Source organism: Sander lucioperca, chromosome 22, assembly GCF_008315115.2.
Source record: "Sander lucioperca isolate FBNREF2018 chromosome 22, SLUC_FBN_1.2, whole genome shotgun sequence".
NCBI lineage: Eukaryota > Metazoa > Chordata > Actinopteri > Perciformes > Percidae > Sander > Sander lucioperca.
Genome location: NC_050194.1, coordinates 12,522,923 through 12,547,653, shown reverse-complemented (window position 1 = coordinate 12,547,653; position 24,731 = coordinate 12,522,923). Strand labels below are relative to the sequence as shown.

The 24,731-nt window shown below is 41.0% G+C and overlaps 1 protein-coding gene across 8 annotated transcripts in view; it reads left to right on the top strand.

Moving 5' to 3' along the window:
- si:ch73-103b11.2 (protein outspread) overlaps nucleotides 1-24,731 on the top strand; it is a 46,326-nt gene that overhangs the window by 7,773 nt on the left and 13,822 nt on the right. For 4 of the 8 annotated variants that reach the window (XR_004103656.2, XM_031291475.2, XM_031291474.2 and 1 more), the window contains exons 4-13: nucleotides 12,478-12,629; nucleotides 14,396-14,480; nucleotides 17,363-17,416; nucleotides 18,408-18,702; nucleotides 19,056-19,605; nucleotides 20,834-20,975; nucleotides 21,161-21,277; nucleotides 22,564-22,620; nucleotides 22,731-22,799; nucleotides 22,922-23,011. Coding sequence is in view for 7 of the 8 variants with exons in the window: in XM_031291475.2 (XP_031147335.1) it covers nucleotides 12,478-12,629; nucleotides 14,396-14,480; nucleotides 17,363-17,416; nucleotides 18,408-18,702; nucleotides 19,056-19,605; nucleotides 20,834-20,975; nucleotides 21,161-21,277; nucleotides 22,564-22,620; nucleotides 22,731-22,799; nucleotides 22,922-23,011 (1,611 nt within the window). In the remaining variant the exon portion in view is untranslated. The remainder of the gene's footprint in view (nucleotides 1-12,477; nucleotides 12,630-14,395; nucleotides 14,481-17,362; nucleotides 17,417-18,407; nucleotides 18,703-19,055; nucleotides 19,606-20,833; nucleotides 20,976-21,160; nucleotides 21,278-22,563; nucleotides 22,621-22,730; nucleotides 22,800-22,921; nucleotides 23,012-24,731) is intronic. The other 4 variants (XM_031291477.2, XM_031291479.2, XM_031291478.2 and 1 more) reach the window with 4 other exon arrangements.

Here is a 24,731-nt window from a genome sequence, read left to right as displayed (position 1 = left end):
GTCTCCGTCCTGACTGTAGTGATACAGGACAGAACACTCTGGAAGCAAAGCACGAGTGTGTGGGCTGAGGTTGTCTCTAGGCTCAGTCATATAGTGAGCAAGCCTTACTCCAGTAGCTGTAGAAAAAAAACATCATACACAGCATCAAAACTAATGTGCAAGGCTGGACGGGACAGAGGTATAGTTTGTGCTGAGCTGTGTGTTTGTGTGTGGCTGACTGCACCTGGGACAGACGGTGCTTGACTGCAGAAGCCGTGTCAGGAACAGGTGTTGCAAGGTTTGACAAACCCCTCAGCTTTTAGTCGTCTTGAGTTAACACTTTTGAGAGAAAGTGGTCTTCTGATCATTTAGAGTTTAGGTAATGAACATCATGAACAGAGGCAGCCCCAACACAACTGTATGAAGGCTGTTCAAGTTGTTTAAGTGATGTGAGAAACACACATACACACACAAAATCCATTATCACCTCGAGGCGAGGGTAGGTATGTGGGTGTAAAGAACTTTCCAGCTCCACAAAGCCACTTTAATGACATCAGTGCAAGTTTAAATGATCAACACCCACACTCTAATAACTGCATTGCTTTGCTATGCAGTCCTAAATACTGCACATAGCACCTAGCTGCCGTTGACCTTGCGTTGACCTAATTGTAACTCGTTCTTACTGACACACTTGCTCACGTACACACTGTCATCATATGACCTAGGCTTAAATATTTCAATCTTTCTCAATCTCTGTTTTGGTCTCTGAGCTCACACTGAATCACAGCCTCAGTCTTTGCACTGAAACTCTTTTATTACTGTTGACTGTGCATTGTGTACATTTGCTCTGTTTATTTGGAGGCCATTGGAAAAGATGGTGCACACTGTTTTTTCGAATGGTTGTCAGTTACTGTATTTGAATCCAGATTGAACAAGCACAGAATACCTGCAAATAAAATGAGGCTACCTATTGAGTTGCACTGCACAAAAGGCCTATTCAGAGACGTTTTAATTGCATTTGCCTTTAGACTGTATTGACTGCAGTTGACTGTCTGTACCACAGCCATATCCCTTGTTATTCCAAGAAGAACATGATGTTTTTATGACGTTTCAGCTGTTGAAGTCATTCTCATTTCATCTAAGCTCAATTAATTTCCTGTGTTTACTGGAATTGAAATGGTAGACCCCTGCCCCATAGCACAGCCCAAGAACCGAGAGAGTTTTGACAAACTTCCCTCCATTTCCCACACATTTGTGCATTCTTTTAACTTGAGACACACTATTCTGTTGCCTCTCTCCTGAATCTTCCAGACATGAGCATATACCTCAGCCTGTGTTTGCCCTTAGACTTGTAAGACCTTTTGACATGCGGAAACATGCTTAAACTCTCTCGATTCTCTCTTTGAAACATGAAATTCAGGGCTATTTTAACCAATTTTGAGGAGCTTTTGTCTTGTGTTGGTTTGGGAATGAGGAGAGGTTTTTAGGGAATGGATGAGTGGGCAGGGCCTCTGAGCTGCGTTGTTGCCTTCAGGCACTCTATGCAGGGAATAAGTGGAGGCTGACCACCCCACCCCAAATTAGGGATACTTATAGGGGAGCTCCAGTCTTCCACTCACAGCAAGCCATGGGAAACAGAGTGGAGAGGGAAGTAAAGACTGAAGAGTGTGATGAAGAAGATGGAGCGATGGATAATTTAGGATTAAAAGGCGGATTAAAGGAAGCAGATGACTTAGAAGGTGAAGAATAAGTGAGATATCGGTCACAGCTCGTGTTGATAAAACGGTGTAAGCCCTCTGTATTGGATCATTGTGGATTGTTTACTAAGTGTGGGTCCTGGGTGAGGCGTATGTTGGTTTTGTAGAGATATGGTGCGTGAGAGTCTTCTTTAACCCCTGCCCTTCCTTCCCCATGGTTCCAGTAGGAACTGATCTGCTGGAATGTAAACAGCCACGGATTACAGTGGGGTCACTGTTCCCAATGCACAAAGCCAAAAAAACCATGGGAACAGCCATTCATACAACTTGTAATCATCAGAGTCTACAACACTGTAACTGCCACTCAACCCCACATCCCAAAGCTGTCGCCCAGTTGACTATATTTATAAAGTATGTTTTGTTTTCGTTTACAGAAATGGGGAATTTTTGTTAATTATTGTCACTGTTTTATCGCAGGAATTCCCAAGCTGTTGGCTGGGGAAGACGCAATGAGGGTGCAAAACTCAGGGCATTATCCTCTCCAGTTGTAGCAATCACTGTGCAGGTATCACGGCCAACAAGTAGGAGTCGAGAGTGCAGCGACAAATACGATAACCCTCACCAGCTTTCCCACCCACAAACAGTTGTTGTAAAACAAAATTCTTGTAAATGTTTCTGACAGACAAACCAAACCAGTTCTAATTGCCTGTAATTCCATAACTTAATTATTTGCGTAATTATGCCAGCATGCATTGAAACTATATTAGATCACAAAATTGGAAGAGGTAGCAACACTGTGAACGCATTGCATGTTGTGCCGTATCACTGACTACCAGGGTGGCAGTCTACACTCTCCACCCTCCAGGATTGATCTCATGAGAGATTATTTAACCTAAAACGGCACACAACAGACTTGACTACAGCTTCTCGAAAAAAATCAGACCAGAAGAAATTTGGTAGTCTGTGAAGGGATCGTACATCCCTAATTAAGCAGAGGTTCTTATCCACCAGCTCACATTGATCGCTAATCAAGGGCCTTGCTGTCCTCCAAATGACCCAATATGTGTGTCCACTTTCCAACTGAGTTCTTTGCTTTCTGAAGAGACATGAGTTTACCATTACCAGGAGAGTATTATTAAGCTGAATACAATGAAAGGTCTCATGTAAGATGGACTAGGTTGTATTTTCACTGGATAAATGACCAATCTGGCTCTCTGTTGGACTTTTGGTCTTACTTTCCAGTGTCATCTTATCTGTGCTCTTTAGTTTTTGCCTTGGTTAGTCACTACATCATTCCGGATGTGGCTAAGATCAAATCTTATCTCTACTTGTTCACTGTTTGAATTCTTTAACTTCTTAAGTCAGAAGTACAGTAACCCTGTCTGGCTCAGGACCAAGTCTGCTCTCTAAACATTATGAGTTTGGCCTGGGTGTGAGCAACTATTCTAAATGGCACCGCTTTGGTCACTTTTATTTTCTTTATCTTTAAAAGTGTCATTTAAAGCTGTTACTGTCATTAGCTGCCCAGAAACAAGATCCCAGCAGAAGATTTGAAACTAAACTTTATTGTGGTTTTGTTCTTGTTCTAATGTTCTAAACTCTTAAGGATCAAATTTGAAAGACAGGGAGACATGCTTTCCAACTGACCTCCCCCTTACCCCCTCCTATTCTACATTTATTGTTTGTGTGTTCCATAGCCAAAAAGATGACTAATGAGTCTAAAAATAATGTCTTCAAATTACAGTCAATAAAACAGCATTGTTCTCCACTATGCGTACACACACACACACACACACACACACACACACACACAGCTGCCCCTCTTTGATTGGATGAGCAGAAAGTGCTCCTATTGAAAATGGGACTGAATTCATTGACATGTATTGACCTGGAAATGCATAGACAAATTGGTGCAGACCACATCAATAAGTACGTTTTTTGTCTTCTCTTAACGTATCAAACATGAAAACTCGTACAACAACTGCTTATAAGGTTCTACTTAAACTTTGAGCTTCAACTTATGTAGGTTGTAAGCAAGTGGAGACAGTCCTTGTGTTCAACCCTGTGGTCTATTATTATATTGGTGTTCACTGTTGCGTGACCTGTGGACAGAATCATATAACACAGGGCACTAGGTCTATCAGCACCAGAGTAAAATAGTACTATATTGCTCATAGAAAATGGTTTCTCATAAGGTATCAGTTTTCTATTCATGTGGGATTCCAGTTGATGGTGAACTTGTACTCTCTTTTAACTTTTTCATGGTGAATATGATTGCCATGTTGGGTTGAGCCAAAGTGTTGATGGTGGTCCACTGTTGCGCCATGGTGAAAAGGCTCTTTTTTTTTTTTTTTTTTTTAGGATGTCTTTTTTACCATCCTTCTGTTCGTTGTACCCTGCTTCATTTTCTTGTTCGTTTTAATGATTTCCAGCTATTCATTATCCAGAGAAAGGCTGGCTCCAGGAGGCTTTGGCTAAACCAGTGTCCACTCTCACTTGCATGGACCCTACTTTTACTTTCCCATTACTCAGTCCGATTCACTTTCCCTTTCTTTTACCTCCTCATTTTCTGCCACTCTCTCGCATCTCCTCTGTCTTTCATTCCAGTTCTCTCTGGCCAATAAATCATTTGTGTTGGGAGAGAGCAGCCAGCAGTATTGTGTAACTTCTCTCCCCCAAACCCTCCCCTTGTCTATAAAGCCAAACATGGCCTGACTGACTGCTCGCTCAGTTTGTTCTAAACACTAGTCCGAATACTCACAAAAGGTTTCATTTAAAGCATCAGGGTGAGAGGTTAGCCAACTCTAAGACGGGCACTAATAAAACAGTGGGGTAGATGGGTAGGTGTCTGCATGTGCGATAGTGGGGGTGTAGGGACACTGAGACTAAAGTGAATATACTACTATTTTGAATTACCCACAGATGCACACTGCAGCCCACTAATATATTCAGGTCATATTTGTGATTTAAATTAACATTTGGTTACACAATTTCTGCTCATTGGCTATCTCTGTGTGTTGTTAACTGGTTGTGGTGACGGATGATGATTTGATTAGTTACATCACTGCAGTACGATGTCTCAGTTGGACGAAGTCGGGTTGTACAGTAACCTGGCCTGAGACTGAGTGTCTAATAGGCTGTTGCCTTATGATGGCCTGCAGTAGCCATAGCTGCAGTTGAATGTCTTTCTGAGTTGCAACAGGTGCCGATGTATTGGATGACCTTTAACCTTTCACCTCAGCTTGGTGACCTGCCAATCCAACCAACTGTTAAGGTCAGAGCTTTGCAGTCAAGATATATTTGTTAGATAGAAAGTGCAGCGTTTGAGTTGGGTCTGTTGATGTTTTGTGTGAACACAGTAGCAAGGGTAAAACATACATGTCATGGTAGACATATCTAGATAAAACATATTTGATATACAGGTGAGAATCTTTCCCAGTAGAAGCTCTTTGTACCATTTATCTGCCTTATTTGTATTGTATTAAGTCCTTATTGTAAATTCCACATAATCTCCAATGTAAGTATGTTGGCTTGTTGCTAATTGTTGTTGAGTGAGCCACTTGCTTGCTCTTTAATAACAACCCACTCCAGCTTCCTCAGGACCTGGCTCAAAATTCCCATTTCAAGCAGCCATGGACTGGCCTACCTCCAGCCTCAGCAGCTAATCAACTTAGTGCTCTCTCCTCTGGGCTTTCTCTCCGCTTTAAAGAGAAAGAAACAAAAAATGCCGCCTTCAATATAAATAGACTGTTTTTGCGATATTTACTACTACTACTACTACTACTACTACTACTACTACTAATACTAATACTAATACTACTACTACTACTACTACTACTACTACTAATACTAATAATAATAATAATAAAAGCGAAAAACTGATTGATTTGTAATAAAATAAAAACCACTGTAACAATACTGCCATGAACCAATGCTTGGTCATATTCTTAGCATTGCTAAATTATAGTTTGATAAGATATTGTCTGGTTTAACCATAAATGTGTCAATTACATACAGTACTATATTTCAAAAAAAATCTATTGTTTTTGTTAAGACGTGATGCATTCAATACGTTTATTTTGTGAAACTGATTAAATACTTTTGTAGAAAACTATTTATCCTCAGAAAGTTAGGAATCAAAGGATGTATTTTGGGCGGTTTTGGTAGAGAAACTCGAGCACTGTACAGAGTACATTTTGAATTTTGAGTGTTAACCAGTCCTATAACACATAAAGCCATCTGGAAATTAATTTTATCACCTGGTTAATCTTCTCTTAGCCTCTAAAGTTATCTGCGGTGCTGTCAGCAGGGTTTGGGGCCGGTTAACTGCTAACCACCAGACCTGGGCCTGTAGGAAGCTTCAGCACTGTGGAAAAACAGCTAGCTCGAAAACCGAGGTATTAGCTGAATTCCCAAAGGAACATTTTCCATCCCTCCCCCATTTTCCTTTCCCTCCTGCCTGATGGACTAATTTGCGTTGACTTAGCAAGGCTTTGGCAGATTTGCAGTCATTATCAGAGGTAGTTGAAGTAGTTGACTGCAGGTCTTATGTAATTTCTTCACAGAAACTAGCTTCTTATTAATTGTGTTGAAGGAGTGAAATATATTCCTGTGCCTCTTGTATTTTGATAAGAATAGTTTTTCATTGGGAACCTGCGACTTTACTATAGCAACAGCATATAATGGGTGCCTAGTCACCTTGGCATACTTTCCAAAGTGCTGTGTCAGAGCACCGTATGGGACGCTGCAGTAATCCATACACTGCTGTTATGGAGCACACTGTGATCTAGGAACAGCTGCTGCAACTCTAGGATTTACTGCTCTATAGGTCAGTGAGTGGTTGGCACTCTATTGGACTTAAAGAACCGCACTGGTTAATAGTGGTGTTGTAAATAAAAACCAGTCCAATGCGCAGGTTTTTCCAGTTGTAATCATTAGTGGCCTTTGTCGAGTAACAGTTGCAATCAGCTAATATTGGTGCATGCTGTTAGTTGTTTTATTTTGGACCTATTTCTATTATCAGTGTGACATCCATTTGTGCATTCTGTGCCAAGGCAAGAGATTTAGATAAGCCTCACTTTCCTGCCTCCGTGGTCCACTACACTGACTGTGATGTGTGACAAAACTAAAATGTTTCACAAAACCTAATTTAAAGATAGCAAATAGCAACAAACATGAGACTGAACTGTCGTGACTCAAGACCGCTTATGTAGCCATCTATCGTGTACGGTACTTTTTGACTAAAAGTAACCTTTTTGTATACATTGAAATAACTTGTTGACGACTTAAAAGTTCAACATATCATGCAAAAACAAAAATGTCTATTTATCAAGTTAATTTAATATATACTGCTCAGCCGTAGTTAGCACTGATAGTGGAGGGTAAACTGAACTGATAGGTTATGTCAGCTCACGCCACTTATTGTTCTTCACAGATGAAGAGTGAAGAAAAAAACAGTTGTAAGAAAAAAATTCAAACAGTAATTGAAGTGAGGACAGTTAATATTATTAGGTCTGGAAAACCACACACACCCACAATCATTCTACTTAGTCTGAGTCTAAACAGCCAACGCAACATGACACAACTCGATCACAGCACCTGTTTCTCCAGCCAGCCCATCTACTCTTTCACCACCGAGACATACGCCAACTGATTTCTCACACTCTGTGTGTTTTGCAATTATTAATTTGTTATATACATTACATACACGTGATTGATAACGCTTCAATTACAATGCTGTAGTAGTAGAATAAGAAAATAATGTACCATAGTTGTATTGGGTACCCACACATGCATTTAATTATTCTGGGCTATCCTAGCCTCTAGAAAAGAATCCTGCTGTACTAGCAGAGAAAATGGTCTTCATCCTCCAACTCTCCCTCGTCTTCCTCCTCCTCTGCATTTGTCGACTGCTGGCCTCCTAACACAGCATCAAACCACCCACATCCTCTCACCATTCTCCATAAGAGGAGCAGCACTGCTACCACCCACAGTCCTCTCTGAAATACCTGGTACAAATATGTGTGAAATGCGTCGTGTTTGAATTTCTTTCTCCAAATATTGGGTCGATATAATGCTCTCGCAGTTAGCCTTTACTGCGGTGCTGTTTCTGTGTAACCAGGCATTTATCTGCACGTCTTGAATGCATACCAGTGGAGTGAGGTGTATCTGAGAATGCCTGGAGGACTGTACTTGGCCCTGCAACCGAGATGTCAGATATCCCCCTTATGGTTTAGTCAGATTTTATAGAGCTATATGTTTGTCTGCAGTACAGGCAGGGGGTTAGGGTTGGTATTATAGCTGACGCTAAGGTAAATACCACGTGTGATTGTACTGGCTTAATGAGGCTGAATAAGACCGTGATGATTTGTAATCTTGTCCATGACCAATCTGTCAGCTCTAGTTCCTGGCCTGATTGCAATGTATATCTGTGTTTGTATGATTATTGTGGACTTGGGAAGAAGAGAGAGATACCTTGGCTTTATATGCCTCTGTAGCAAGACTAGAGGTGACTCCATCCGTCTGGTACCTGAGGACATTTCCCCGCAGATGGTTGTTGGCATGCTCACTGGTATCAAAAATGTGTGTTTACCGCTGTTGTCCTAAGTTGCTAAGGAAAGCTATATTGCATAATTGCTGTTAGCCTTAACGAGCAGAGGATGCTGGACCCTGAAAAGACCTGATCCTAGGCCATGTTCATGAGTCAGGATGACTCGGTGCCAGTTCAACAACTTTCCTTTTGGCTTCCATGTCTTTAATGATCAAAGTCAAATGGCTTTGGATGCAGGGTGACGAACTCGAGGATCCTGCTGTTGCATGTTCTAAAAGAAGAGTAATGTTAACTTAACGAGTGATGATGCAGCTTTTGAATTTGTCACCACCAACATTGGTAGACAAACTGGCACCTAATACCAAAAACCAGATGTTTCTGATCAACTCACAGGTGTTCATAACTAACACGGACATTGAGCAACATTTTAGGTGCATTCATACTGATAGAAAATGAATGAGAAAAAATGAGGTTAATATGTGACTCAATCACATGGTTAAATGCTATTTCATTCCCTCATGCTCCTCACTGAGTCAGTTTAACGGCACTTTTGCTTTCCATGACTAGAAATGAGTCTGTCAAACCCAAAAATGTTGATGGCAGAGGAAGAGAATTTGCTCCTCAACCAAAATTGAGAGTAGACCATCAGCCAGCTGCCAAAAGAAGCAAATATTTTTCCCGCTGTGTCATAAGGGAGAATGGGATGTTTTGCTAAGCTGTGGAATGGCCAAGAGTGAAGGAAGCCAAGGGCGCAAAGGCATGCTAATTACCATTTTCTAAACAGAGAGTTGGTTCCTAATGAACAATGTTGCAATGATACACGGCATCTGGACAGAGATCACAAGACGTATGAATTCTATATGGTAAGGAGAGAAGAGATGCAGCGGATCAATTGTACCTCCTAAGTGGGTAAACTGGGAATAGTGTCTGCATTCACTCGTATTGCATGGCAAAAGAGATTTTAACTTTTTTAAATAAATTGTATTTTAGATGTGAAGCACCTCATGGAGCTGTCTTGTAGTGTTAAAGCTGCGGTTTGTTTTTTAAGATTTTACAGGGCTAAAATGAAATAAGAATGTTAAATGAATTAATAAACGCGTATATATGTATGACTGACAATATTTAAATGTTATGTTTGCCATTGAAGCACACTATTCTGGTAAAGAAAACAAACGGTATGACAGTTTAAAAAATCTGGCTGCTGCTTTCACTTAATCTTTTCAGATAGATATCCCAATGAAAATGGGTGCTGATGCAAAATGCCCTCCTGCCCCTCCAGTCTTCACAGACTGGCCTAGAGAAACCAAATCTCTTTCTGATTTGTCCCTGTCTCCCCTTGAGACTCCATGTCTCCCATTCAGACAGTATGCATATTATTGTCTGAACAACTTCAGAGACTAGAATAAGTTTATGCTGGCTTCATAATTTCCATGCTCTGATCACAAAAGGACACTTGTTTGGGCATCTTGTCTCTCGGTCATTTCCTTGTTGAGGGTTAAGGGGAGGAGTGGCTCTGTGGACTGTGGCGGCTGACAATCCCACATTGTGTGAAGTGCTGCTGCTTCACAAAGGGCCTATTGTGGAGAACGGTGGCCCGGGAAGAGGGGACTGGGTCTAGGCTAGGTGACGGAGAGGTGTGTGCTCGTGGGGCCTGGGTCTGGGGGCTTGAGCCACAGTGGCTGGCCCAAAGTAGGGGTGTGTGTTTGCGCTCAGCTGACACAGTGCTGCAGCAGGGAGGGTGCACATGTGTGTGGGGAGTCCTGTGGTGTTTATATACATATACTGTACTCCTACACAACCACCTACTTTATATAATCTCTCTCTCTCTCTCTGTCTCTGTCTCTGTCTCTGTCTCTCTCTCTGTCTCTGTGTGTGTGTGTGTGAGAGAAGCTTTATGAAAATAGGTTTTTAATCAGAGCTGTTGTCAATCTCTGATTTATTTTCTGTGTTCAAGAGAATCCAATGCTGTGATTATGAAACTGGGGGCTTAAGCTGCTTGTACAACTGTTCCCAGAATTTGAAATATTTTTCTGTTTATCCTCCTCTGATTTCAACTCAAGGACAAACCCACATGTGTGGTGTACTTTAGATTTGTTTACTCAGACAGATGGCCTAGCAGTCCAAAGTCAGCGTCCACAAAACCCCTTATTTACTGCTGTTCTCCTTGACCACCAGATTGAGACTTAATCTCCCGTTTTCTCACCCTCTGTCCCCAAACCTCCATGTCTGAGAGTGACAGGGCTCTCAGGTCAAGCTGACGCCAGTCCCTCTGTCCAGTCTGAAGCAGACCTAGGCCCTCGCCCAGCTGTCCCAAGGTCTATTTGTCCGTCTGTCTGTCAAGCCCGGCTGCTGCCCCGGCCTCTCACCATAGTTTCAAGAGCCCTTCAGTGATGGACCATTTTAAAGCCATGGGCATAAGAAGTTGAACCAAAACATAATGGCCAACTGCCTCTGTGGCACTCTTGTTTCACCATGCTACTTACTTGTTGCTCCATGCTGCCTCAGATTTTTCTTTTACTCTCATCCCTAGTTGAACCAACCTATTATCCTTGTTCCAAATTGCTGTGCCAAATTTTGAGTGTGCTGTCTGCTACAATATAGACTGTGGTAAAAGAGTTGAGAATGAAAGTGACATTTAACAGTAACGAAGTAAACTGGGCCTCTCATCTTCCCTCAGGGTTGGATTACCACAAACTGTTAACTATTGACTTCTCTGTCCACATTAGAGGCTTCAATTGCTCTTTTGCTGACAGGCTATGGTTACGCTGCACAGATTGGGTCCTTGAGTTAGATTTATTTGGTCACTAGCAACATGAGTGTGATACCTTTTTAATTTTGTTTCCAGCTCTATCTCCTAATATAATCCGATTTGCTGAAGGCTGTAATTTATCATCTGTGGCTACCTGGTACTTATAGCTTGGAACCACTGTGGTATTTTGGTGTCTGTAATTCTGCCTGTATGTTTAGTGCAGTGAAGGTAGGGCCCAAAAGCTGTTCAAACAGCCACCCATGCCCAGTGAGCTTAGTTATGCAGTACTCATGTATTTCATTGAACAAATATAAATCCTTCAGAGTCAGTCAACATAAGATTATCAAGGCTTCTCCCATTGCTCGCGTAAGTCATTTGGAGGTCAGACTAATCAAAAGTCTGTTTTCTGAGCTAGTAATATTTGTGTGAAACTATTTGTCTTCTGTAAGTACTGTCTTTCTAAGAATGTATAGTACTTTTACAAAAACTGCATGACCATCACAACAGGTTCACTTGGAGCGATGCAGTGCAATGGACTAAAAAATAGATTATCTTATCTGGTCCACGTTGAGCTAGCATGTCTCCATTCATTGTAAATGAGCCGTGCCTACATACAAAGGCACTGTGTGCTTACATAAACCTGCACGTAAAAACCTTAAGTCACTGTACACAAAGTAGTATTGTTGTAGAAGTCCTGCGGTCGCGTTATTCATGGCTGACAGATGGCATCCATGTCAGTGTGCATAGTTAGGTTTACACCTCACAGCTAGGCATCAGACGGATTAAAACTCAAAACCGCTCAGTGAACCCATGAACTTACACGGTTTATAAATGGAACAGACAGTCCTCCCTAGAAAAGGCCTTTCAGGCTCTTTATGTAGTGGTGCAATATACAACATGGTGCAATATACAACATGACTGTGTAGATTTGGCCTGAGCGACCGACTGTAATGTACACAGGCTATATTCACATTGGAAGGGATGCAGTGTGAATAATCTTGAAGGAAATCAGTCTAATTCAATTGATAAATAATGTAAATAAGTGACTTTTTGTATGCACCTGATTCTAGATACCATCCTTTTTTTAAATAAAAAAATGTGTTCATTTCTTTAACAGCTTCTAAAAGTGCATCATTATTACTGTGTTGATTATGGAGCCTGGATTAAGTGGCGCCTATTAAAATCACCCTAATTATTGCCAGAGCGATAATTTCTTTTACAAATGGAGCTAGTGAAGTAAAAAGCTGCATATTATGCAATTGTGTACATTACATGCTGCAATATGTATCGCAAGAAACAAAAATATTACAGCAAGCCCTAACGAGAACATTTGCCTGTGCACAGACTGCGATTATATCAGTGTGAGGTTTGCGAAACTTGGCAGGAAAATTGATGCTGGGGAGGACTGTGTGAGAAGACGGACCATGGGGAGGGATATGTGGGCACGTCTGTTCACTTCCCCACTTAACATTTTATCTATGCGTCTCTGTTGTGTCCTCCAGCCCAGCACTCTACCCCAGGGTACAATCAACATGAACCAGTGCTCCGACGTCATCGACGGAGAGTCCAGGACAGGTCAGAAGAACTCACTGTGCATCCTGACACCTGAGAAAGAGCACTTCATACGGGCTGAGTGTAAAGAAATTATCAACGGGTAAGATATAAAGTAATAACCAGGGTTGTGATCTGTTAATGTCGGAATAACAAATAGATATCTGCCATTATAGTGTCGTATTTAATATTACCCAGGTAACCCTAACCCAGGTGGGCAGTATGGTTTGTGTTGCTTTCTACTTTGGCTTGAGTGGATAGGGATGACAGAGACTTGGACAAGGGAGAATAGTTGTGCGCAGCTGCCTTTGCTGCCAAAACTGCTCTGCTCCTTGCTGCCTCCTTTGGGCTGTGCTTTTTCAGAGACTTGCAATCCACACACTGCAGTGACAGTGCACATTTTTGAACTGTTCCCTCTCCTTGCCTCTCTAGCCCTCTCCCTGTGTTCACAAACCCCCCACATACTGTACCTGGACACAGATCACAACACACAAGCTTTAAGCCTCATAATTGGGTTGTGCCTCTTCTCCACTGCTGCACAATCAAAGTGTGTTTCTGCACTGCACTCTCCCTCCCTGGCTGTAGCATACATACTATGGCTATTCTTAGGGAACTGTGACTCACACCACCCATCTCCGTTATGCTACCTGCTCTTTCACTGTACACCTCCCACTTGCCTATCATCTGGCTCCCATGTGTTGGTTCTGGGCCATCACGCAATCATATTAGCCCTCGCAGAGGTTGCCTTTAGCTGACAGTGGTGTACCAACCAGGATTTACATTTATTTATTTTTTATTTTTTTTATGTTAAGCTCCTTACAAATGGCATTGATTCATTACGTTACAGTATCATAACAGAGCTGCATGGGCACTTATTCATTTATAAATGTGTCACATGTTTGTTTCTACACTGACAGGTTAGTGTGACACTCCACACCAAAGGTTTTCACTCTTTACAAAGTGGGTGGAGCAGATAAATGATTGATTGAATAATTTATTATTCTAATCATAAAAGAGCTAGGGGTTTCTGTATTGCATAAAGTCCTATATTTTACAATTCCATTAAGATTAGTGTTCATCTTGATGGCTATTTTAAGATGTATAGTAAAGTCCAGATGAGTTTTAGTTATATTTTGTCCACTTAATCATTCGTATTTTTAGTCCTTTAAGTAGACTAAATCTCTGGACTCGAACATTTTAGTCTAGTTTCAGAAGACTATGAATGAGCATTTTAGTAAAACTTCAGCAAACTGCATCCGGGTTAGAATTCATCCAAATGATTTTGATTGAGGATTCACATGCATTACCTTGTGTGGAGTGAAAGTAGAATGATGGTGCTACAGTAGAGTGTGATGGCACAGCGGCACTGAAAAGCTATGAGTGTGGGAAGATTATTTGTGCTGTGTAGTAAATAGTGTATTTGTGCTTTTCAAGCACAAAACTAAATCCACCCCAGCTAATTAGATAATGTCCTCATGAATTGCTTTTCTTTGTCAAGAGTACACACAGAGAGCAAAAAAGCAAACGAAAATGATCAAGGAAAGTCAAATGTAACCACACCAGACTTTAAAATGATCTGTGTTGCCACCTAGAGGATTAGACGGTGACTACATGTTCTGTTGCTGCATTACCTCACTGTTTAGATAGTAGAGGAGGTTTCATTTATAATACACTGTAGTTGTATCTTTTCTTTGAATCAGTTAGTGGTGTTAGGTCATGCACATGCTTGTCCTAGCAAGTATAATGGTTTATACGTTGCTCCAGAGAACGTTGTCCCAGTCATATATTGATCCACCATGGGTGCAGAGTTTGTTTAGTCTTCATTTAGTGCCCCAAGAACAACAATGTTGACCGTTTCGCTATTCGTAGGTGGCAGGAGGCTCTGACTGTATACCCCAGGACCAACAAGCAGAACCAGAAGAAAAAACGGAAGGTTGATGCACCCACTCAGCAGGTAATGCACCTATTCACACACTCCATAGCAAAGTGCTTTTACATTGCTCACACTGAGCTATTGTGTACGGATGGGCTCTTGAATGCTGCCTAATCCTGGCAAACCTAAACCTGTGCACAGATATGTAGCAGAGAATAAGGAGAGGAGGATGCTACAGTTTTAGTGAAATTACAGATGAACAGTATTTTGGGATTATAAGGTTTAGGTGATTTAAAAGAATTTGGTCATTCCAGTACCAAGTGCAGCAACAATTCTGATGTGAATCTTGTTTAGTAACTGTGCTTGTTTGCGTTATAACTGAAGTATTTCTAAAATGACATCTAATGTGTAATTTTTAGCTCCTAGTATGATTTCATGCTCACACTTTGAATGTTGATAATACTTTATAACAACACTATTTGAAATAAGATGAGCATTATAAATGATCCGCATGTGGTAAACGTGCCATTGCTATAGCAAAGAAAGAACATACCGTATATTTAAGGACCACATATGCTGTGGAAGTATGCAGTATGAAGGCTTTTCATTCCATTCAAACTACACCAGCTGTTTTTCCCCACAGAGAGAGAGAGGTGTATTGTTTTTCTGCCAGCAACATGGTGAACAGTTTGCTATCCATATTTGCATTTTTTAAGTCACATTACATGGCAGTCTCAATTGGCAAATAGACTGCATGCCACATACTCCTACATTAAGTAATACATCTACAATAATTGATGGTCATTGGTGAACAGTGTGAATTACAAGTTTACACATAGTCAGCTATTTTTCTGCAAGAAATACTTGCATTATGTTTCCAACAATGTAGTTATGTATTTATGTTGACCTACTTTTTAATATATATATATATATATATATATATATATATATATATACACATACACACACACACACACACACACACACACACACACACACACACACACACACACACACACACACACACACTATCACCTGGTTAGAAGGCAGCAGACATAAGTGTGCTATCAAAATATTCCTGAGCTAACAATCACAGGTAATGATGACAGCTGCCTGCTAAAATAACAGTCTGCAGTAACTTACAGGAATGTGACCATGATCCTTTCGCTTATGAAACTGCTGGTGCACTCTGTTTCATTGTCACGTCCAGCAGCTGCTGTCTCACCTGCCAGGCTTTTGCCTTTTTTTTGTGACTGAGTTGACGCTCTTAGTCCGATTAAGGACTTGAAGTTGGGTTCTGTAAAAGGGTCCTTCACCAACACAGTCTAAATCCCTGCCCTAAACCCTAGAAACTGAAATATCACAGATTTTAATGAACGAATGTGCCCTGTGGAAGTGAGTGAGTGTAGGTCAACAGCTCAAAATGCTCATGAGGACTGGAACAATACTTTGTAAAATTACGTTGTGAGTAAAATGCTCAAAATGGCTCAACATGTTCATGAAGGATCCTGATTATACAACGTGACAGCTCTTGCAGACTTATTGAGAATGCACGTCAAAGTCTGTGAGTCTGTAAAGGTGGACTTTAGGGCTTGAATCCCCTGTAGTGCTCTTCAATAGCTGACTTTCCACATTGACCACCCTGTAGAGAGACAGAAAGATTTCCCCACGGAGAGCAATGTCTTTAGAAGGACTCAAAATAAATAAAATAAAATTAGTATATCCACACACAGTTTAGCAACTATAAAACAATACACAGTTGCGTTCAACAGTCTGAGAGCAAGGTGAGCGGTGTGTGTGACATCCACCAGAAACCTAATGCTTATAGAGAATAAGAATGCACTTTTTATGTCAGTGCAGTCAGATTTCTCCCTGGTAGGTAGAAATAACATATTGTTACTATTATTATAGTAATGGTTTCAATTACAAGATGAAATATATTAGATTGTATAATATTTTACCACCCATACAGCTTTCCCCCTTCCCTACCTACTTTTTTGATGCGAGGTCAAATTGGTGGTGAGTGCCCACAAAGTTCTCTCTGAAGTTCATTGTCTGGCTCCTCTAATGACGGTGCCCTGAATCAGACAGGCTGACCCCAACAGGCTCATTTGCAGAGGGACAGCGGTGACACAGTGATGACCTCGACTGTTTCTTATGTGTTGCTGTGTTCATCAACGATACTTTCCCTTGTAGATTAATGTACTTGCTATAAACTACAATTGTATTTTATCTCAATAGGTTGTTGATTTCTGCTTTAAATAACAATACTATCTCAAAAACCTGGCTGATGCTGTATAAAAGTTCTTTTTTTGCATGTGTGTGAAGTGAGCATCGCTTGAAATAACAGTCAAGCGATTAAGGCCAAGCCATATAATTAGGGCTGATAATGTGTGAGGGTGATTATGCTTTCACTGCTTGTCTAATGTCAGTTTCTAGCATTGTCTCCAGGGCTGTTCAGTTGTTTTGGGTTGGAAATGTGATATTGATTGTCACAGATAAAAACCCACAGTTGTGTTAAGGCTCACATTTCCACCTGAAAGCTCTCCTCCCACTTTGAATTAAGTTACTAGTGACATACAGTATGCTCAGAAACTATTGTAAATACTTAAGCATGGTAACATGTTTTTCAATCTGGGTAGTGCCCCTAAATTGAAGCACTGACCTTCAGTACAAAACAATTATATAACTGGAAACGTGTGTCTCATATTGTAACTGAAATAAGTTTTTACTTTCAAATTCTTGTGTTGGCTATTAAGCAACAAAACTCTTAACATCTTGTAATAGTATATTCCTTATATTTGCATGAACTTGGTCTAAATAAGAACCAAGCTAAACATCGAAGTTCAAATAATACAAAAAATATGAAATCATTGAGACAAATTTTTGGGTCTATCTGTATTGTTTATAAATCAGCACTACATAGCTTACATTAACATCAAAGGTTTTTTTGTGACTGGCAGGGTGGAGAAACTGCAAGCCAGTGTTTTTCCACTGAAGACATGAATGGACACCCAGTGAGTTAAGCTTGGCCAAACGTCTTGTCCTGCTTCACCCTTAGTGGCTTTGAACTCCCAGCCCAATAAATTGTATTTATTATAATCCCAATCAATCCAGGTGAAGGGTAGATAAACATGACATGCTTTCTGTTTCTCTCTCCGATACTGAAAGAGTGATTATTAGCACAATAGCATGTTTGTGGAGATTCAAGTAGGCTGATGTTTGAGGGGTCACTTTGCTTTGGTAATCTTTCTTTCTCCTCTGAACTCAAATGATCTCGCAAGTCTGCCAAACACAGACAGGGCCTTTAATGTGCTGACTTTGAACACAACAGCAATGAGTGATTGATTTCTCTCTTTGTATTCATCTATCAGATGAAGATAATCTACATGGTTTTTATCCTAGAAATTCTGTTCCAATATATTCCTCCTCTGCACAATGTCTTTTTCAGTTTTTTAGTTCTCGGTTTCCCTCAATTAGACAGGTGTGTTTGCCATGAATTACCTCTTTGTTCTTTGTCAAGCTGTTAATCTCTCTCCTTTCCACGCATCCTTCTTCTTTTTCCCCAGAATTAGTAATTTTACCTATGATGAAAGATATTTTTCTTTGCTTTGTCACTTTAAGTATTGGATTTACCTGACACATACACATGAAAAACCCAAGAAGTCAAAAAAGCAAAACCACTGTGCTGTGAACACCAATTACCTCTTCAAACTAAAGCCATAGATTACTTTGCTGTGCAGAAAGCTTACTTTCACTGAATAGCCCAACGTTGAACGAACTGGAAGTAATAAGTGAAATAATCTGTTATAATGATACAATGGGTGTTGTGATTGGCTTTGAAGCACATACAGTATACATCAAGAAGTCAGGATTTAAAGAAAAGAGATATATATATATATATATATATATATATATACACACACACTTTTATTTGAGTTTTTCACATTTACTTTTTAGTGTTTAATTGTTCTTCAAACTTTTTCCTTCTGTTATTCCTTTTTGTAGTCTCTCTGTGACCTTACCTCCCATTATGTAATCTCCTCTTCCCATCCACTCCTTCCAACCCAAACCTGCACCCAGGAGCCTGGCCCTGCCAAGGTGACGGTGACCAGCAGCGGGGGAAGCATCCCTTGCCTGCCCAGCAGCATTGCCAGTGCTGAGCGAGTCCCATTGAGCCGTGCCACTCTGTGGCAGGAAGAGAGCCGCTGGAGCAGGGCCACCATCCCCTGCAGCCGCAGTTCCTCCTGCCTGAGCCAGCTGAGCCAGAGCCAGCCAGACTCCAGTATCACTACTCAAGATGGTGAGGACTAAGATGACATCCTGTATATATGCTTCAGCTATTGTTTCACTGTTGGATAAGGAAAAACTATATGTTTGCTATTCACAACTAACATAAAGGCACTCTCACATGGCACATGGCTCACTTTTAGTTTACTTCCTTCACCTGAGGATTACGCATAAGCTTTTTCAGGCACTTGACCATCAGTCTTCACTAGTTGAGGAAATAGGGATTAGTCTTTTTAGTCACTAACTTTTTTGTCACTATTTTGAAGAATACAATACAGTAGATATGTAATGTATGTTCACACATTTAGCATTATATACAGACTGTTTTGGGTGTTTCATATTGGTGGCACTGTGTCCTTGCTTCAGATGGCGGCACCATTAGCACCGGACGCAAGGTACGAGTGGAGAGTGGTTACTTTTCGCTGGAGAAGACCAAGTCAGAGCCTTCTCCACAGCACTCTCATCCACCCCAGCCACCCCAGAATCTGCCCCTGTCCTCTTCAGCATCCTCCTCCTCTTTAGGAGCTCTCAGTCCCAGGTACAACTCTGAGTCTGAATCCCAACCTTCCCCTTATCAACCCTCCCAAGATTCTCTCCCTTCTCCAGGTGCTCTTGTCTCTCCCAGCTACTCCACCATCAGCTCCTCCCAGAGCTCCCTGGACTCCGAACCCAGTGGGACTACACCCACCTGGGAGGGACGCAGTGGTGGTGGAGGAAGCATCGGTAGTGTCAGTGGTGGAGACGGCAGACTGGGCCGGTCTGGCAGGGAGTATACTGCGCTGTCCGATGTGCCACGGGCGCGCAGGCTGAGTTACCGTGAAGCCTTCCGCTCAGAAAAAAAGCGGCAAGAGCTGAGGGCACGGACACGGAGTCCTGGCAGAGAGGAGGTGGCTCGGCTGTTCGGACAGGAGCGCAGGTAAAAGGTTATGGATAAGTGTCATGCTCGGCACACTGCAAAAATATTCTGCAGAGACATTTTACGTCTCATATCTCATAGCAGAAAAATACATGCAGATTCACTTGATAATCATTAATGAGCCACTGGTTGTTAGCCCATGATTTAGCCTTAAAACATATAGCTAGCATGCCAAGTAAAATACTATGTGAAGCTCATGCATTGCCTAAAGCATTCAGCATTTTAGTTTTTTTAGCACCACCCCGTGGCTGCTGTCCTTAAGGCACTCCTATATCTTGAGCATCTTTTGCTATTGCTGCCTCCCCTAGCTTTACCAGTGGTTTGCCATTAATAATTTGAGGATTGAAATGCATGTTTTACTTTACTTACTATTGATCTCTTACCTTCTGCTCTTGCTACTTTGCTAGTTTGTTTTGTTGTTTCAATCTTTTCCAGGGGCTACTGAACAGAGCTTCTCAGCGCTAATGCTCAACCAACCCTTCCACCCCTGTCCCAATGCTGTTCCCTGCTGGTCACCGCTGATTCCTGCTTTCTTTCATTTCATCTCTGTACTGCCTGGGAACACACACACACACACACACTTGGTGCTGATGGTTGATTTACGTACAGTTTGATCTCTCCTCCTTTCTTGTGCACTCACACACACAAAAAACTCATACACATTCACACAGCTGCAAAGCCTTAAGGTAATGCCGACTGTGTTGCCATTGCTGCTACTTCTGCAAGTCGTTTAATCCACCATCCTAGTCATTTTCCTTTTCTTCTAAAGTTTAATCTCATCATATAACCCCTAATCTTTATTCTTTGATGTATCTCTGGATTGGTCTCTTTAGGGATATTACCTCTACCTTGCACATTGTCTATGAAAGGGACTTTGAGTCTAGAATGATGTTCAAAGTCAAACTTCCTACATATTGTATGAAAATGTTGTGCCGTAATAGCAGTGTTGCATTCTGCACACAATAAACTGAAACTACTTGTATTCATCATGGACATTGATTTTGGCTCAAATTCACTTTCATATCATGCTTGTTGTTATGCTGATTCTGCCACCATTTGAGGATGATGTGCTGCAGTTTTTGAGAAGTTTTTTTTTTTTTTGTAATGCTGCAAAATGATTGAGATATTCAACTCATTGTCAGACAAGATGTTTATGTTGAGTGAAATGTTGTATGTGCTGTGTCTTGAATACATATTTTGAAGAGAATGGTCCTTTTGTGTCGCTTAGGCGTTCTCAAGTCATTGGCCGATTCGAGGAGGGTCAGCCTGTAGAGCGCATGGACACAAGCAGCTCCCATGAGCCCGCCGCTAATACCACGCTAATCCAGAGACAAGGCCGCAGTGAGAGGCGCTATCTGGCTAACAAACATGTATGCTATTCTTTTTGTTAATCCTGAACAACTAAATCTAAAAAGGTGTAAAATACTAAAATAATTCACTGAATGGCATATGCACTATACAATGAGAATATAAAGCATAATCTCCTTACTTTGATAAGGGATTACTTCTAATTTCTAATGATAAATAATAAAGTAATAAAGACATTTTTTTATAGGAGATGTCACTGGATGCAGGAAAAGATCGTTCAGTCCCTGATGTGTCCAGCACCACCTTTGCTAATTTAAGAAGAGCCAAGTCACTGGACCGCAGAGTCACCGAGTCCTCAATGACTGTGAGTACTGACAGTACTTCTAAAGTGTATAGGGGCCATAACCAGTGGACTAAAAATTAATTTCAAGGTCCTTTTTTAAATGGCTTTGTGATTCAAGATTGAGATGCAGATAAAATTTTATGATCCCTCACCACCTTCCCACCCATGAAAACGGCCAATTGTGTTCAATGGAGCACTTTCAGAAGCGCTGCAGCATAGATTGAACCCATTATACTGCAGTGGTGGTTTGTTAGTTTTTCTACTTCTGCACCACATAAACCAACTTTTGTTTGTAATGTGCACTGCTCAGAAGAATGACAGTATGCACTGGTCAGCGCACATAATTGAACTTCAATTATGCATACACCCAAACAACACTGCGACTCCACATGCTGCTGCATATACAATATTAAATCAACGCTTGTTTCTTCAGTCATCCCAAGTGAAATTAAAGTATACCTAAAGTTGCTTAAGGTTGCACTGGTATCTTTCTGACGTCTGACTCCTACCAAACTGACTGCTACTGATCTGAGGTCTGTTCAGCAGGGGTGATCCAGTCAGTGTGTGGTTGGTCTCTCCGGCTGAGATGCAGCTGCCAGAACCCCCGCCCACTCTCACACACACACACACACACACACACACGCGTGCACACACACACACACGTACACACCACTGATGCCACCGCTACTGATGATTATAAATAGCCAGCACAGATGCAGTCGTGTCTATGTCCCTGGGACAGACAGACAGAAGCAGATTGTCAACATTTGAAGTGAAGGCAGTTAGGCATCAGAATGACTCTCTGCCAGGCGGTGACACCACACCTGATGAAGCTCAACAAAAACAAGGTATTGTTGAGGCCAGGTTTTGGACGAATGCTTTACTTTAAAGTCTATAAACAGACTTGAGCTTGGTTTCAATGTGCAGCAGTTTGTGTTTCACAGGGAAAGTCCAGCTCCCGCCAGTCTCAATCTCTTTAGCTGAAGCTACGTAACTGCACTCATACTTCTTGAGCTGAGGTAGTGACCTAATGTAATGTGTACATATACATATGCAGTAGTGTTTAGGGAGATGTCAACTATATATTCTGATTACTCAGTGATGAATGCTCACTTAGTGACGACTTCCAATATAGTGACAAATTGGCACAAAATGTTAAATTTTATTTGTTTTCGCCCTCTTTTTTTTTGTTGATGTTTAATCAAAAGTCCCTTCTAAGTGGTAGCTGTCTTTTTTATTTTTTTTTATTATGAGTTCATCTAGTTGCATCATGTAATATCACATCACTCTATCTGTTTTAATTGCAGCCGGATCTGCTGAACTTCAAAAAAGGATGGATGACAAAGCTGTACGAAGACGGAATGGTAATTTTCTTTCATTAATGGGATTAAATGACATCTCATCTACTGAAAAAAAATCATATTATACCCATAGAGGATCAGTGAAACAATTAATGGTTTCTTTTATCCCTTAGTGGAAGAAACACTGGTTTGTCCTGACAGATCAGAGTTTGAGGTACTACAAGGACTCAATAGCCGAGGAGGTAAAATTATCTTCAAGAGACTGTGGTTTTGACAGTTATTTAGAATGAATAGGGAATTACCTAGGACCTTTTGTTGTTGTTTGTTCTGTTTTGGGTTTTTGTTTAAAACTTTTTTTCCTTAGGCTTCAGAACTGGATGGGGAGATTGACCTCTCCGCATGTTATGATGTCAAAGAGTTCCCGGTCCAGAGGAATTATGGCTTCCAAATCCTGGTGAGTGGGGATTCTTCATGTCATCGATTTGTCTTGCGTCATTAATCACGAGTAAAGATGTAACTCATTGTCTACACACTTGAGCTCTGCTGTCTCCTGCCAGTCTATATCCAGCCATGTGATGCAGCTTTAGGTATCAGGTTTTGTCTTTCTGAAACGATTCTTTGTCCGTCATGATGGATGTCACTTGACTTGTCATCTCTCTGTGAGAGGCTGACATCATAGTGGTCTAAATCTGCTGCAGCCGTCGTCAGCCCTGCTTGTCTCTCTGAACCCTTGTGCCCCTCATCCTGCACAATATGTTTATCTAACCTCTTGCATTCAAAAGCCCCGTCCTTGTCCACATTTACTCACCACTCCCCTTTCAAAAACAATTATGTTTACAGTAATTTAACTCTGACCTATAATTGCATAATAGTTCTGCAGTTCTATGGATGCTGCTGTGAACACCATGACAGAATAGTTTCGTCATATAATCCTTTGGCCATTAAACATTTTTAGCATGTGTTGCTGGCAAAATACTTACCGGACGCATGTAGTTGCAATGCAGTTCAATCGTTATCCATTTGATGCCAGTGTAGGTTTTGTTCCTGCTACATACAGTATGGGGTTTAAATTTGCCATAATAATCCTACATGAGGAGAACGGTTGCTTTTGTTTACATTTGCTTGATGCAACTTCCCCTAGCTATTTTCTCTGGTGGAAGTCAGAAATAGAGAATTAGAGGGGATCGTTGTCTCTTTGGCTGAGAACATGGGTTTGGTGTCGAGAAATGAATAACTCCAGTATTTATGTCTACTCCCTCTGCTCCATGGCTGCACTTGGAGGGGCTGCTGTTCTGCCGTTGCAGTTAAAGCAGTGGAATAAAGTACCTGGTTAATTAAACCACATTACTGTGTCCTCAGAAGCTTTAATAAATAACTGTGTCCACTTGTGTGTTCTTGTATCACTTACATTCCACGAGAGGTCCCTGTAAAAAAGGTTTACGTTAAATGTATTGCACACAAAGTAAAGCTAAGGCCGTTGAGTGTAGGATGTTTAAAGGAATATTTTTAATGCTAGAACAGTTTTCTTGCCAATCTTTGGCAGTCTAGGGCATTAGGAAGACAGATGGCAACTACATGTAATGTTGTGTAATTGTATATGTAAAATTGTTGCATCTGCCTCAACTCATTTGTAAAGCTAGAGACTATCAACATTAAATGGTATTTGTAAAGAATCCCAAAACCGCACATAAATGATTCAAATATATTGTCTGATGAAATAGGGCAGTAGCGGTTTCACATCCATTCTGAACTGCACTCAAGCTTCCTAAATTTGTGACAAAGCAACCGCCCTGAAGGGTCCAGCGCACTCAGGGCAACAACAGCAACACATTGTTTTCCACATTAAATAAATAGTTTTAGATGAGGTTTATGAAAATGGTTGCCTCTCTTGGACTATAAAACTTTGCATTTTGCTATTATGTTGTGGCAAAACGGGAGCAGCAATCATAGAGGACAAAATCTAGCAAATCACCCCTAGCAGAAAGGTTTGTAGATTCTATTGCACATAAAACAGAAACATTCTCGGTTACTTGTAGTCTAGATGGTGTAGTGATAGCCGGAAAAAAAAGCTTTCAAAACATGAGCTCAGTGAAGTTTAACAGAGTAGAGCGAAGGAGATGTTTTCCTCATTTCAGTTTTTTTAACTGTTTAGTCTGCTGCTGATTAAAACTGTG